The sequence below is a fragment of the Pollachius pollachius genome, assembly GCF_949987615.1.
Source record: "Pollachius pollachius genome assembly, chromosome: 3".
NCBI classification, from domain to species: Eukaryota; Metazoa; Chordata; class Actinopteri; order Gadiformes; family Gadidae; genus Pollachius; species Pollachius pollachius.
The window spans coordinates 41,895,668-41,912,674 of record NC_136936.1 but is presented as its reverse complement, the minus strand read 5'-3'; the positions used below and the strand labels follow the sequence as shown (position 1 = coordinate 41,912,674).

General features: G+C 44.4%; 1 protein-coding gene across 1 annotated transcript in view; it reads left to right on the top strand.

Moving 5' to 3' along the window:
* Window positions 1-16,424, top strand: part of ahr2 (aryl hydrocarbon receptor 2) — a 40,254-nt gene extending 23,830 nt beyond the window's left edge. Inside the window, exons 3-11 of the mRNA XM_079733628.1 lie at window positions 3,596-3,684; window positions 5,354-5,443; window positions 7,305-7,425; window positions 8,048-8,181; window positions 8,510-8,712; window positions 10,740-10,849; window positions 11,174-11,315; window positions 11,668-13,738; window positions 14,118-16,424. Coding sequence (XP_079589754.1) covers window positions 3,596-3,684; window positions 5,354-5,443; window positions 7,305-7,425; window positions 8,048-8,181; window positions 8,510-8,712; window positions 10,740-10,849; window positions 11,174-11,315; window positions 11,668-13,738; window positions 14,118-14,225 — 3,068 coding nt within the window. The 3' untranslated portion in view covers window positions 14,226-16,424. The remainder of the gene's footprint in view (window positions 1-3,595; window positions 3,685-5,353; window positions 5,444-7,304; window positions 7,426-8,047; window positions 8,182-8,509; window positions 8,713-10,739; window positions 10,850-11,173; window positions 11,316-11,667; window positions 13,739-14,117) is intronic.
* Window positions 16,425-17,007: the final 583 nt, after the last annotated feature.

Below are 17,007 nucleotides of genomic sequence, written 5' to 3'. Positions count from 1 at the left end.
ATTCATCGGGCGGACTTACTCTCTTTGAACTTGTGGAGAGATGGGTGGGCTAAGGTGGCCGTGTGTGTGTGTGTGTGTGTGTGTGTGTGTGTGTGTGTGTGTGCGTCTTCTGTCCTCATCTGAGAATGACTGTGTGCATCAGTGTGTTGAGTTGAGTGTGTGTGTGTGTGTGTGTGTGAGTGTGCACATGCGGGCACATGGGTTCCCGCATTTCATATAACTAGCTATGGTAACTATCGCTGGCATCTGGGTGTCTTCAAGTGTGTACTCCATTATCAACACAGAGCCACCTAGTGGGCAAATAATAATAATTATCTTATCTCATCCTGATCCTGTCTTAAAGAGTACATTCAGATCTGTTGGTGGTATGATGGTCCAAAACGATCAAAATATTCAACACAGATACCAACCAAGATCAAGCACAAAAACAGCAGCTTGGCGATGTTCTGTTCTTAAATCAAAATGTCACCGTCCTGCATGGTGAACCAATGCGCTCGTATTAGCGGTGTGCGTCAGTCTGTCCTTATTTAACCTTTTTGCTTTGCCTCATATCAGGACCATGTTATCCAGTACCAGTATTGGTACAGATCTTTCTCCACAAATGAAAGACAATTCCCCCCCAATGACTACAAACATCGTGTGGCCGTGTGGCCAGGGGACGATGTGCAACAGATGAAGGCCATTCTAGCGGTCAACCAACTGCTAAATATTTGACTGTGCTGATAGGGGCGCTCTGTTCGTGTCTGTGAAACGTGGCAGGGTCTTGGTAAAGCCAAAACAAACAGTGGAGCCCAGTGCCAGCTATTGTACTTGGCAATGATATCAACTTCTAAATTCTCTTTCTCTCCCTCTCTCCCTTGCTGTCTTTCATTCGCTCTGTCTCTCTCTTTCTTTCTCTATCTCTCTGTTTCTCTCCCTTTTTCTCTTTCTTTCTTTTATTCTCTCTCTCTCTCGCGCTTTTTGTCTTTTGCGCTCTCTCTCCATCTCTCTGTCTCCTTCTCAGTCTCTCACTCTCTCTCCTTTTTTCTTTCTCTATGTCTCTCTCTTTTTCCCTCTCTGGCGCATTTGTCTTTCAGTCTCTCTGTCTCCCGCTCTCTCTCGCGCATGTATTTGTCTCTTTTTGTCTTTCGCTCATCTCTTTCTCTCCATCTCTCTCAGTCTCTCACCCTCTCTCTCCCTCTTTTCTCTTTCTCTCTGTCTTTTACACTTTTTCCCTCTCTCTCTCTGGCTTTCTATATCTGGCTGTCTCTCTCTCCCTGTCTTTCTCTGTCTCTATTTTTCCCCCCCTCTCTCTCTCTGCCTCTTTATCTCTGCCTCTCTCTCTCTCTCTCTCTCTCTCTCTCTCTCTCTCTCTCCCTCCCTCCCTCCGCCCCTCCCCCGCTCTCTTTCACATCCTGCCAAAGCTCGGTTTGCCCTTACTGGCCATAGCCCTGACGAATAGAAAATGCTGTTTTTTTATGAGCTTTCCGACCTTGACAGCCTTCCCAAAACCGTGTCTTTTGTAATCCCTCTTTTACTGGAACTGGCTGTCTAAACAGACCTTTGTTCTCTTGTTACTTGGCTAGGATACCACTCAGGTAAAGGTGTTCTGTGTGTGTGTGTGTGTATGTGTTTGTGTGTGTGTGTCTGTATGTGTGTGTGTGTGTGTGTGTCTGTGTGTGTGTGTGTGCGTTTGTGTTACAAGAGATATACAAAAGCCCCACAGTCCTTGATGTAGGCTACTACCAGTCGCCGACATTGCAGCTTCTAGTATTGGACTCGTATGAAGGAGCCGGTTACAGTTGGGAAGGGTCCTCTGGTAGCGCTAATCACCTAACAGAATCCACGCAGTGCCTGTGTGTCGCACTCAGCCTTCTCACTGGGGGCTGGTGTTTTCCGAGCTCTGTGTTGCGTTGTGGCAGACACACAGTCAATTAGCCGAGCGTCTTAATCCGTTGGACCGAGGTGGAAACACGGTTGTGATCTCAATCATATTTTTTGTACAGTGCCTGAACTTCACACATCCTCTAAAGTTGTCTTGTTAGGCCGATGTCTTGTGAAAACCAGATATGACCATTTTAGGTTATTAGACATATACCAGGGGACTCAACACTGCCATATGCACATGCACACACACGCAAGCACACACACACACACACACACACACACACGTGCGCACACGCACACATACGAACACGTACACAAAAGTGACACACACACACACACACACACACACACACACATGAACACACAAGCAGACACTTTAGGGAAGCAATTACTCCAACATGGAGGTTACTACATTTTTTAGAGGTTTTTATTGCAATAATAGCGCTTTATTTTTATTATAGCGTTTTATTGTTGAAAGATTGTGGAATAGAGCCTAAGTAGAATAAAAAGCATGAATACAGAAGATATTGTTTAGAATACGTTGTTATGAAACAATCCTAGGATTGAATTGGATGGGGTGGTGGTTATGCTACTAGCGCTCACGCTTTGGGGAACGGGAATTTCCCTTTTTTCTGTTGTTGACTCCAGTACCTCACAGTTTCTAAAAAAAAAAAAAAGTATTAAAACAAAATGTCGGTCAGAAGAACGGTTTCCTGAATCCTCTGTTCCCATGCTACTGGCTTTGAAAAAGCTCTTCAACCATCAGCCAGATCATTGGACAAACCGTTTACAGGATAAAGAAATGCCCATATATATATATATATATGTACAGTATATGCAGTTTTCTTTTTTATGTAGAAGGGAGTGAAGCAATATACATTACTCAAATCACATGCCTGAGTGTGTGCGTACGTGTGTGTGTGTGTGTGTATGTGTGTGTGTGTGTGTGTGTGTGTGTGTGTGTGTGTTTGTGTCTGTGTGTGTATAGCACAAGGGAGCAGAGGGGTGATGAAGAGGGAGTACAACATGCATCAACTGGTGTCTGCTGTTTGTGTGTGTCTGTGGAGTCCTTGGTCTTGTGCTCGCGTTGACGTCACGTGTGCGTGTGCGTGGCTGTGTTCTCTGTAGACGGCAAAACTGAATGGCTTGACGTGGGAGGCGTGACATCATGAAAGTGAAGGCCAGGAAATGAGAGGGTGACGACGATTGAGTGTTTACATGAAGCAGGTGTGGGTGGGGGAGGCGGGGGGGAGGAGTGCGAGTCCAGGGAGATAAACAGCCCGTCAGGGTTGGGTGACGGGACAGCGTGATTGGACGTATTCAGTGGGAAGCGTGACAAAAGAAAAAAAATCAAAGACAGTAACGAAAAGAAATTGGGTGCATGTGGCGGGGACAGTGGGTGTTTAGATAGTCCCACCTAGCTCACAGCCTTCATCACACCACCCCTCTTCACACACACACAAACACACACGCGCGTACACACACACCTACACATGCATATTCCATCGCCACAAAAACAATACACCTTTTGTAGAGAGGCGGTTACCTAAAGGCAAACGGGCAAAGGCACATGTCCAACAAAAGGAACAAATATAAAAATGAAATCCTGTGTAAACCCCCCCCCCCAACAAAGATAGGGTTTATGAAAGTGTACTAAAGTTTTTCCTCCCTCTATCTCCCCCTCCCTCACCCCCACCCCACTCTCTCCTTCCTTTTTTTAATCCTCCAGCCACCATGAAGAAGCACAATGCCCAGAATGGACAGGGCCGGAATGGCCTGGACGTCGCCGCCCTATCTGAGGGCGACCTCCTGCTCCAGGTAACCCCTCCACACACACACACACACACACACACACACACACACACACACACACACACACACACATATAAACACTGACACACCTGTAACACCTGAGAGATGAGGGGTGGGTTTTTATTCTCGATTTGATCATGCTTCTTATAATGAGAAAATACAATATTATACACATACATTACTAAGCAGGTGCTGGGTAGCTGCTATTGGCTGACTCAACACTCATACTCGGCTGCATACAGACAATTATACAGAAAAGGTGAGAAAATACTTGAAATCGCCATGTATTCATCCTGGTCTGAAGCAAGTTCCAACTCAAATTGATATTATTCAACTGCGGGTAGCATACTTGGCCCTTTTCCGCTTCCTTACAGTTGAGGCAAATGTGGCACATTGGACCAATCATGCGGCCATGTCACGTGTACAAATACACACGGTGTCCTGAGGAGGGCCATTGCAAAAACCAGTTCAGCTTGGTTTTGGCTTTGGGTGTAACTTTACTTCCTCTATAGATTGCCAGGTTGGGAAACACAATTGTCGTGAAAAAAAACAAAAAAGGAAACAGGACTTAAAAGTTGCACAACTGTTACAACTGGTTTTTCCCATCGTAATCTAAGCAATCACCTCCAAACTAAACTTTACATTAGCCTGTGTGACAGGAACCCGAGGTCCATCTCGCCGCTACTAATGGCGGCTGCTGCGATACTCCAATGGACTCTGATATCTGTGCATGAAATTCCATTCTAAATAATATTTATTTTTCTCTTTTTTTGTTTGCATATTTTTTCTCAAACCAAATATAGATCAAAGCTATGTCTAGTTTAGTCTACATATAGGCTACTTATATTAAAGTAAACACTATATACATATGTTTAATTAAAACAAAAGAAAGAAAAACCTGTATACTAATCTAGCTCGCTAGCTTCTAGCTGGTAGATGTGCTATAAAACTAGTGGGGCCCTTGTTGTTTATTCGCGCGCTAATCCGCCGGGCAGTCAGGGCTTGATCCATACAACTTCCCTCACCAGGAAGTTATGACAGGTGTAACATACTGCTTTGGTGCAACTTGCCAAGCGGCCCGCCTTGATCCGTGAGTTTTGACAAAAAACTCTGTTCAGAGGACGGAGCGTTGTTGACTCACACTCATGTGTCAGGTGCATATTTTTTTGCTTTTATTTTTTTTTACGTTTGCCGATGAGTGCCATGTTTGGCTTTCCTCTCACACTGACAAGCCCAGTGGAGTCGTCAGCTGTCCTTGACAAAAGGCCCATGAGAAGCTGCCATTAATGAAAGCCCTGCTGGAGGATAAACAAGAGTGTAGCGCGCCAGAGTCAACACCGTGCAAACACAACGTCTTCCACCAGGCGTTGCTCAATGGCAATCTGGATTAAGAAATAAGCTCCAGAATGGCATTCGACCGATGGATATTGATGTTGTTGTGGTTGTTGATGCAGGGTGTTTGTGTGCATGTGTGTTTGTGTGTTCATGTGTGCATAGCTGCTCGTGTTTGTGTGTGTGTGTGTGTGTGTGTGCGTTTGTACACGTGTGCATAGCTTTGTGTGTGTGTGTGTGTGTGTGTGTGTGTGTGTGTGCACATGCATGTGCATACAAGCCTAAAGTCTACTCATATGTGTGCTCATCTGATCGACCGGTTTCTGTCTGTTTCCACATTCAGGCGCTGAACGGCTTTGTGATCGTGGTCACTGCTGAGGGATTGGTCTTCTACTCCTCATCCACGATCCAAGACTACCTGGGCTTCCATCAGGTGAGAAGGGCAGGCCATGTGCCATGACGTCGGGCTGGGCTCACTGACCATGCATGGGTCTCTAAAGCGTAGTGCAATGCTCACCATGGGATGATAGCAAAGAGGGAAAAGTAACACTCTTCCAAGTTGTAAGGGCAGTTGAGTTTTGGAAGTTAGATAGATTAAAGTAGTTTTTACTTTTCTCGGTCTGTATAGGTACGATTAGTACAAATTCAGGTACAAAAAAAGGTGAAAATTGGGCCCAAATATTATTGAAAGAGTAAAAGTAGAGTCCAGATGTTTCGTTCCTCACAAAGCAGGGATTCTGCAATGCTATCACCTGTTATCTATTCAAAATAGGCAGGCGTTGAGGGAAATGCCTTGTAGCCAATCTACAATCTCACTTTAATCTCTTTGTGGTAATTATTACAGGCGGCACAGCTCAATCACAAATGTATTTTTATTCCAAAGACAGGGCAGGATCCAACATGTGTTTGTTCGTAGGGGTAGTCCATTATGAATACACAGCATATTGTACTACGGCCCATGTGTTTGTAATTATCTCTGTCTTCTTTCATTATCTCTCCTGCATCTGCACTGCCACACAAAGCCCACAATAACGTTGTTACGCAATCTTGGGGTTAGCCCCTCTCTCTCTGTTGCGGTAATGTACACTGTGCACAGTGACCTACGTGATAGACATTTCCACTTTTGAAAGCAAGCACTAAATGAACCAGAAAATACAATTTGATGGTTCCTTGCACCCTTTCTGAGTATAAACGTCTCTCCCAGCAACCTTTGCAATGCAGAGCGGTAAAAGTCTATTTGAATAAGAATAAATTGCAAAAATGTTACAAAATAAAAGTTACGAAAAACTGTGTTGTGTAGTGAGAGCTATCAAAATGGCTGACAGGAGCGATAGCCCCCTGGTTCTTCTCATCTCAAGAGGAAGGCTCTGCGTGAGTCATGTGTCGGGCTTCACTCTGCTCTTTGCTGACAGCTGACCATGATGGTTCATTGTTAGTGGTCTGTGACAATCTCAAAGGAAGAAGCTGCTGCTCATGTTGTCTAACCCACACCAGATGGACCATCCGCCGCCACTATAATCACCGCTCGACCAGACCGACGTGGCCAAGCCCCATCCCTAGTGTCCCTATAAAATCGGAACAAGTTTTGTCAAGTTAGTCATTTGTAACACAAAGCTATAATTTTGTAGTGTAAACATTTCAAGTGCTATTAGGCTTCAATGAAAAATTTTAACTCCCGCGAGCAAACCTTCCCATTTAAATGGGCACAAGGAGAGCATTGTGTTTCCCCTGGAGAAGGAAATATGTGTATGTGACGACGCAATGCTTTTCTCATGGTTAAAAAATGCAGATTCTCTGCCAAACCACAAACCTCATAGAACCTCTATCTCTTGAAATGGGCTGCGGCCTTCCAGGCTTCTGTATGTGTTTGACTTTGTACTTGAAAACCTACACAAAGGGTGGGGAAGGAAGGGAGCTGGGTAGAACTTAAAGTATAGAGTACAAATGTGATATGCATGAGCTTGTTGGTATCAAATACGTTGGGAGAGGAGAAGAGATTTTGAGTGAATGGCTTCAATCTGTAGTTGCAAGAAGATGACCTTTGACAATGAGATGGTTCGCGCAGAAAATAAATGCACAAATTACTCTCCGTTTGTCATGAAGAGTACCCCTTGCTTGTTCTGAATGTAGTATGAACAATGTATATATAAATATATATGATATATTATATACAACAAAGGGGTTATATTTGTATAATTAATGATGGATGAGTTTAAAAATGACAAATATGACAAATGCGAGATATTTCCCAGCCATGACAATGTGCTGTGTCGTCCTCCCGGTCACTCTTGCAGTCGGACGTGGTCCACCAGAGTGTGTACGAGCTCATCCACACAGATGACCGGGGCATGTTCAGAGAGCAGCTTCACTTCGCTCTCAACCCCAAACTCTATGCAGCCGAACAAGGTGGAGACGGTATGTTGAACTCTGGACCTTTTCCATCCTCCCCCCACCACCACACACATTTCCGTTCTCAGAGTCGCTTCTTCTTTCTCTGCAAAAAACCTTTGTATTTAAACTGACTACGGCCTAGCCGTCGCTTTTGTTGAAAGCTATTGTGGAATAATGTAATAATGAAACCCCTTGTATTGCTTGATTTCCTGTCGGCTTCACCTCACCTCTTCACCATAACTCCCTTGTGTCTACAATTATCCACCCCTATTTTCCACCAAAACAAAAACAAAAAACACTCTGTTGATTATGCCATAGGTCCATAGAAAGGATTTATTTTTTGATTAGAGGAGAATAAATGAGCAGAGAGCAGAGTTGATGGCTGCGGTGTAGTTTCATTTAAATTTGTTTTATGTTCCGTCTTTATTTTTATTAGGATTATTTTTATTTGCTTTTGCTTTGCTTTTTATGTAGCATACCGTATCGTTTTTGGTCTTACAAATAAAAATAAAAGCATCTAATCATCAAAAAAAACACAACACAGATGGCAGGTGAATTAACAGCGGTGAACATGTCACCAGAGTTCATTGCAAATCGTGAATCATACTTGTTATTGTGCTCCCCTCCCCATGCCCCTGTCTGTTAGCGCCGGCCTTGCAGTGCAGCAGCGACCAGGTGAAGTATGACCCCGAGAGACTCCCCCCGGAGAACTCCTCCTTCCTGGAGCGGAGCTTCGTCTGCCGTTTCCGCTGTCTCCTGGACAACTCCTCTGGCTTCCTGGTAGGTGCAAGAGGCTAATTTGCATGGTGCCTGTGGTGAGGCTGCACGATGGCGCCAGTGGGAATTTTACTACCAGGTTATTACACACAGTGTGTCTGTATATGCAATATATGCATTGACATTATATCACCCCGTAGGTATTTTTGTTTGCAAAATGTTATTTTCTTTTGTTCAAAATTGGAATGCATGGATGCTGTACTTTATATTCCCGTCTTGTATCCCAGTGTCTCGTCATGTGCAGCCTAACAATAGAGAAAGTGTCGAGACCAGATCCGAGGAGGAAGAGCCGCCTTTGACTGATATGCACGCTCCTCCTCCTCCTCTTCAGGCTTTGAAATTCCAAGGGCGACTGAAGTACCTCCACGGCCAGAGCATGATGGGCGAGGACGGCTCGCGGGTCCAGTCTCAGCTAGCCCTGTTCAGCATCGCCGTCCCCGTCCAGACACCATCCATCCTGGAGATCAGGACCAAAACACTCATCTTCCAGACCAAGCACCAGCTGGACTTCACTCCGATGGGCATCGACAACAGGTGACACTATAGTTGTATTCAACTGTGTGCTGTGGACTATACTCACTACAAACACCACCAACTATTCACAGACACAGCAGCAGATACAGCTGAGGCAATTGGTGTGGCTGATTGGTCAAAATGAATGGCTAACAACAATATTATTTAAAGGTGTTCTGTGTAAGATTCAGTAACCCCTTTCATGACTGACCCCTTTGGCCGTAAGTGACCTACACTACCTACAAAGGTGATTTAATCATAGCCGGTGAAGTGCTTATTGACGGGTCCAATTCTCTGCAGCTAACTGCACATTTAAAGTTACTGGCTGAAGCTAGCTCTTCTGTATATACTAGCACACTTGGGATCGCTTAGACGACGCTTCCTTCCCTTTTTCCGGCAATGTAGCCCAGTTTAAATCAAATACAAATCATCCCACAGGCTATTCTATGGAGAGAGCTAGGGAAGATCTCATGTTCGAGGTTGATTTACAGCCTCTTTCTATAGGCATACATTGGCAATTAATTGAATGCAAATAATGTTAAATCCTAGATGCAGTCACTATAAAATTCTCTTTTTTGTGCTGGTTTTCAGGGGACTTGATTAATGTGTGGGGTTACTTAAACATAAATTCTCAGACACAATGGTCTCTTTGGTATTTTACAACTTTATTAACATTGTTTATTTATCAATCAAAGTCACACTTATTTTTTTGCTTTGTTTGACAATGCTATGCATGTTTGTGTAGTTATCTTAGCCAAGACACCAAATTCAAAAATTGTTTTTTCTTGCTCCAGATAAAACAGTCAGAAGGTTTTAACCTTTTTGCATAGTGTGAAACGGTGCGGGTTTTCCCATAAAGCTGCAGCTGAACATAACAAGGCCCTGACTCATTTTGTTGGAAGACTCACTGAAAAAGATTTGACTCACATGCCGCAATGTCTATACCTCAGTTTCCTGTTCCTGGCTTAAGATGCGTGCGTCAAAGTCTAATTTGAAGATATTTTTACCTTGTTACCCTGACCTGGGAAGAAAAAAAAAATGACCATGTTTCATTGAGTTCATCTACCAATTGGCTGACAAAATGTTTTGAGATTAACTTTGTTCCAATGATGTGAATGAAGTTTACTTAAGTGCACAGACAGCATCTCCCACAGTCTAGTCGGTGCAGAGCAATCCTATTACCCCCGATTACGTCTTGAATGCTCCCATTCGACATCTGACCTAAATGACCATGAAATTGTGTTTTCCGTTGCGCAACAAAAGAACCGTTGTGGGGTTTGTCATGTGTGTCACTAAAGTGAGCCTTGACGATAATTAAACACAGAGACAAAGAGAGTTGTGTTGAAGAAGTTCCTTCTCAGACCTAAAATACTGTACAGAGAGTACAGCACTGAGATGTGCTTTACTTTTTATCATAGCACTGGGTTGAAATTAGCTTTGGGTGACCAGAAGTCTTGTTTTCCTGTGACAGTCCCATTTTCTTGGGGCCTGTGCCTGGTCAAAGCTGTCCCTGGTAATGTCCCAGGTTTAAAAATAGGATTGAGGTTGCTCATGGGTGTTAAATATTGGCTAGAGGCTTAGACGTTTATTTAACAATCAAAAGTCATTAAATATTTGTATTGAATTAAGTATTAGAATAAAGGAATGATGGTGCTTCACTATTTATTCATTGCATTTAATTTATTCCTAAATAATATTGAAGATGGACTCAGCTTTTTCTTCATTTCCAAAGACATATGTTACACTTATTTTAAGAACTTAAAAAACTTTAATGGTAAATGTGTGTGACCATCTGATTAGTTAAATGGAAGGGGTTAATGTAAAAAGCCTGTTTTTCTGTTAAAGTGGCCAATTTGAGCCAGCTATGAGTGATGATGTCCAATGCCTAAAAATATGTTTTGTTTCACACACCAAAAGTTATGTATAATCTCTGCTTTGTTTAAGTGAATTTGTTTCACTCAGTCACCGACTCCTTGAACTGTTGGTTCACTGAAGTTTATTTAATGCCAATGCTAACGCTAACTCATGTCGCTCCCTCTTCATTGCAGGGGGAAGGTGGTTCTCGGCTACTCAGAGCTCGAGTTGTGTGTGCGAGGCTCGGGGTACCAGTTCATCCATGCAGCTGACATGATGTACTGCGCGGACAACCACATACGCAGTATGTTGGCACAGCACACCTCAAAAACTTGAAATACCCATACGTTTAGATGAAATGCTAATGTGTGTGTTTCTGATAACGGAAATGTATTAGTACTGTCTTACTGTGTTTCAGCATTGCACTTTAACTAGCATGATTGGCATACACTATTAGCAAATGCTAATAGTATATAACTACTGCTATCTTTAAGGTTTAAAAAAAACATATTAGATTTTTTTGCAGTTAACCTTAGAGCACATGTGTAACAATGACTTGGATATACAAAGAACCGGACATAGTCACAAACTTGCAACTTCATTCATTGGTTCTCTATCTATGTTACAGTGATAAAGACAGGCGAGAGTGGGCTGTCTGTTTTCCGGCTGCTTTCCAAATCGAGTGGCTGGGTGTGGGTGCAGGCCAACGCCAAGCTGGTGTACAAAGGAGGAAGACCGGACTTCATCATTGCACGCCAGAGAGCTTTAGTGTAATTGTTGTGATCCCTTGATTAACCAATTCACCAGCTCTGCAGCCCTCATGCAAAATAACTTTACAGAATGCATTAGATAGGGTTAGGGTTCGTGTTAGCACAAATAAACATGGCTAAGGTGCATTAACTAAAGGATTAACACCTCAGTATGTGGTGGGACCGGAACAAATGTTTATTTTACACTAAAAAAATTCCCCCTATAAAATGACACGTACGATCCAATTTTTAGGGAGGTCTTAGAGTTTTTCAGAACTTGAAATGACAAGAAATGCCTCCAAACCTGTCACAACACGGAGGCTGCTCACAAACAGTGTTGCTCATTGTCACTTCCCTTTGCCTCATTCTCCAGCAATGCCGAGGGAGAGGAGCACCTCAGGCAGCGGCGGCTCCAGCTGCCCTTCAGCTTCACCACGGGGGAGGCCATGCTCTACGAGTTGGGCCCCAGCCTTGACGTCACGCAGATCCAGACCAATCAAACCTTCACCAGCAGCCAGCAGGAGGAGGTGGGCGGCTTACTGGGCTGCTTCCTCAACCAGGACAAGAATGTCTACGTGCAGGACTCGGAGGCCCAGCTCCCGGTGGACCAGGTGTTCCTGGAGAGCCGGGCGCTGGTCAACGTGCCCAGCGACCCCTGGCAGGCCCTGCGGCGGGGGGACGACGGCGGGAACGTGATGATCAAGGAGGAGGGCGACACTTCGGTGACGGCCATGATCAACGCCCTGGAGGACTTTGTGGAGAGCGGGGAACTGGTGTCGGCCCTGGAGGGGCTGGACGTGGAATCCAGCGAGCTGATGGAGTGGGAGAACACGCTCAAGAAGCTCAGTCAGGAGGAGAACGGTGACAACGCCAACCAGACCAAGTATGAGCTGGAGAGCCTGCTCAGCAACGACATTTTCTCCTACGTGGACAACGTTTTGTTTAAGGAAATCGCAGAGGCTAATTTAAATACGAGCCAGTCTAGCTTCTTTTCGTCCGTCAACAATAATCAATCCAACCACTTGGGTCAGATGGCGCACTTCTCTGGCTCCGGGGACACTTGTGACATGATGATGTTCCAATCGCCTAGCGTTGACGCAAACGCTCTCCCCCACACCAAGGGCCTCAGCCCTGCGGTGGCGTCGCAGCCCATGCACAACCAGCCGGCAAGCGTAGCGGCCCAAGCCTTCCCCCAACAAACCCCGACGTTGTTTAACAGCACTCAGAAACTCTCCCATTATGGACCCGCCATCCCTGAGGCCATCTCCCGGCTTTCCGCCACCCCTCAGCTGCTCAAAGACTTTTTCAACCCTTCCGTCAACCTCCCGGGCCTCAACCTTCCAAAGTTGCCGTTGGCCAGCAACGACCTGCGGTCCTTTGATCCTTGTGGACAGGCGCCGATCAGCCACTATCAAGGCCTGGCCGGCAACGCGATGCCCAACCAGACGCTGTCCAACCAGACGCTGTCCAACCAGACGCTGTCCAACCAGACGCTGTCCAACCAGACGCTGTCCAACCAGACGCTGGCAAACCAGATGCTCTCCAACCAGACGCTGTCCAACCAGATGCTCTCCAACCAGATGCTCTCCAATCAGATGCTCTCCAACCACACGCTGACCAACCACACGCTGTCCACCAAGACGCTGTCGCCCCAGTCCCTCCAGCCATGCCCCCTCACTGGAGGACCAGCAGCCCCCATGGGGGCCAACGGACAATTTCTCCAGGGTTCCATTCAGCAACCGGCGATCCACGTGGCACCCAAAGTGGTGGCCCCGGCGCCGTCCGCCCTCCATCAAAATGACTTTTCCATGGCGGCCAATCCCAGCGAAAACAGCGCTCTCTTTACTGGCAGCTGCATGGTGCAGGGTGCAGTCCCATTTCAGACACACAGCAACCACAGAGCACCGCAATGGCAGCAGGACCTCCAGCCCCAGCATCAGACTCTAGCCCATGCCAGCATGGCACAGAATTCACACACACTGCCCGCTGGCAGCCACAGCCAAGCCTTTGAGAGCCAGCAACTCGCTGGCCTCTGGGCACAAAACTATAACGGAATGAACCAGCCTCCCCCGCACCGAGGCCTGGCCGGCCCTCTGCGGACCAATCCCAGCAGCTGCATGCTGGACAAGCCCTTACACCCGCCTCCCGCCACACACACCCTCGGCCATCCTCACCCCCACACCAACGGCAACCTGGCCAGCGCCAACGGCACGGGGCTCGTCCCCGCCATGCCGCTGTGCCAGAGGGCCAACGAGGCCCCGGCTCTGCACCAGAACCCTCCGAAGGGCTACGTCCAATGGGGCCAGGTTCAAGGTGTGCCCTCGTTGGGCACCGCCGCCATGGGCCAAGAGAACGCCGGCTATTTGCCGGCTAACATTTCCTCGGGCGCGCCGGACGATATGGCAGCCATGCCGCATTACCTGGACGGCAACGAACACACACAGGTGAGCCTGCCGCCGCACGCCTCCTGCTTTGTACGCTCTAGTTGAGGCCTAGATTTGAGATTGTGCAAACTGTGGGGAAATTTTGGCTTCACAGTACAGACTCGAGGATTCAGTGTAAAAAAAATGCGTAGAGAAGCTGTTTTTCAGACGTGAGCTTGGGTTTCCTGACCTTGAACATCGTTTTTCCTTAAAAAATTGACAGAATCTAGTTTAAGATTTCTTTATTAGAAAACATTCTTCCTAGATAATGCTATAAATGAAATGAAAAGGATGATGGTCTGCAAATAAGTATACTATGAGCAAAGACGAAGAGGATAGCAACTTTACTCCATATTTTGCCCCTCTCTTACTAAACACTCACTTTGCTCTCCCAAAATAGATGCTGAGCCTCCCTACTGAAGACAACGATCTGCTCGCCATACCTCCCCTTGTCGATGGAAATATTTACTTTTCCGATCAGTCACAACTCAATTGTTGCAACTTCTGAGTTTGAAACGCATCGTCTCCTTAAACCACAGCGAGGGCGAGCGACGGCGACCGAGGGCATGGACGACGTTTACTTAACAAAGCCCTTATCAGTGCTGGGCCACGCCGCTTCAGATGTGATCATCAAAAAAATGTTATCCATATAATTAATATTATGTACTGTATAAAAAAAAGAGCAGTAGCCAGTGTGCCTTGAGTAATAATGAAGTATGAAGCCACAAGTGCATTTATTAAGGAAGGAACTTGAGCCAGCTACGGACATTGGCTAAGTTCCTCCTCTTTACCAAAGGACTTCAGTTTTAAAGGCAATCCGGAAAGTCGTCTATTTTTCTCTAATCCTAAAGGACTAAAGTCACCCATGGATAATATCACCCCTCACGTTTTAAATGCATGAAATGCATTTAAAGAGGACGAGAAATTTATCTCCCTTTTTCTCAAGAAAACAATAAGAATTTCATTCCAAAATGGCCTCTCTAAAATGTACAAAGTGCCACATCTGCTAATACCAAATGGTGGCTTTCATTGAATTGAACACTTGTTGTTAGCATCACAAAACATGTTGATATAAAGATCCCACCTAGCTACAAATGAGTGTCACCCCTTACACAAAAAAAAGATAGTGCCTTTGTTTTTGGGTTTTTTCTCCTTGCCCCACTGTATATATAGCATTTTGGAATGAAACACTTACACAGGATTTATATCTTTGTTAAAAGTCTAATTTGTGGAATCTTTATTTGTGTATTTTTATTGTCAGTGTCCTGAACATCCTAATTGTCTGTTGTGTTTGTGTCAATGAGTAACCTTGCACTTGATCTATATACAATAAGAAGCAGCATAAGAAACAAAGTGTGTGTCTGGAAAAATACAATTAACAACTATACTTTGTTTCATATTTAGTCCGGTTTTGGCTTGATTAATTGTATCCACCGACATGCACAAAATGCTTTTTTTGTGTGATACATGTTTTTATAAAAAAAAAAGGAAATGTAATTCCGGTTTATGTGCTGTAGATGAAATGTTTCAGAAAAGTTAATTTGGGATGCACTGATAACTGTTTGTACGTGCTATCTCTAGCCAGATAAAGGCGATCAGTATATTACAATTTTCTCAAACACTAAAATGTGAGACCAAATATTAATTCGCCCCAAAATCAATCAATCAAGTATCAAAGCTTGATGTTTCCCCCATTTGTAGACGGAAGCATCCTAGATTTCCATAAAAGAGGCAAAAACATAATGTAGCTTCAAACTAACTAGTCTTAGTTTGTATTGCTCCCTAAGTCAGTATTGGAATCATGTATCCCAAGTGGCAACTATAGTCATGTTATTTATTTACCTACAATGCCTTCATACTTCTCAATACTAATTTGGTATTATATACTCACACTGAGCCTTATAGGACCATGTAACCCCACACCTTTTTGCTTATGCTTTTCTTGCCTGTGAAACTGGCATGGAAAGTGACAAGACAAGTCGAAGACATCTCAACAGCGCTGTCCATTATTTTGACCGTATAAATAATGGAAGCTTTAAAAACGAACAGCGTACGTCGGTAGATAAATGAATCGATCTGTATGAGTGCCTTGTATTGCCCACATTTTTGGCATGTGATTGCCAATGAGATATACCCCAACCCCCTCTCCCTATTTTGTGCCTCTCGAAACAGGAGAGCAGATCAATGTGACCTCTTTTCTTCTGACCTACTTGCTCATTGTGCTTGATGGCAAGGAGTCAGCGCAAGACAAACCAGTGGGCTGAAACCCCTCATAACATAACCCCTACATAGCTGTTATTGTTTTGTTTTGTTCATACGGTCAGTGTGCCGAATTGTTTGAAAACTACAAAATGTATTTGATATTCTGTTTGAACGTGACGTTTGTGCATTGTTCTGACTGTGCCCCGTGCTATAGCCATTATAACATGGAAAACTGGGGGATTATTGTGCTATTCATGCTGAGTTTTTATGCATTTGTTTTCTTTGTTTCTGTATCTGCAAAAATCTACAGTAACCTTTCCTTTGTGAACCACCAACCCCCCCCCTCCCCCCCGACAGTTATACAGTTTATTATATAGACCACTTGTATTTAGCCAACTATACATTAGACTATGTAACATACTATACCGAAAATAACCAAGCCTTTTGACAATTGTTTAATTCTTTTTTCATATTAAATATATTTGCAATGATTTGCATTATGCTACCATGTGCACTTGTGTTTCGTTTAAATGTTATGAATGAATCACAGGGTAATTTCATGGCTATAACCCAATTAAAGCACCGGAACACTGTCCATTACAGAATTCCAGGTATATATACTAAACCAAGCCTTACTGCCATGAAAGGTTTGATAGTTAATTAAAAACAATAGTCGATGACTCAGTAAATCCTAAAGTAATCCAGCTGCTAGATGCAATAAACATTAGGATCACTAGGGGGCGCCGAGGTTAAATTTGATTATCTATTAAGCCCTTTTTCCACTTACAACTATGTAAACATAAATGGTTATGAAATGAACGACGATTATGATTACACAAAAGGGACCCTGTAAAAAAAATTGTTGTGAAATCTTAAAACCATCATGGCCAATTGAACATCACTTATTCATAGGAAGCAACAATCAGCCATCGTGAATCAGACTGTGATACATGAGTCCTCAGTGACTCAGCACACTTAAAACAAAGTTTGAACCTGCAACCATTTCCTTTCTCATTGTATACTGTCTGTGTAATGCCATGAGCTCATCTACAGAGTATGACATTGATTTCAAGGGTTACACTCTGCGT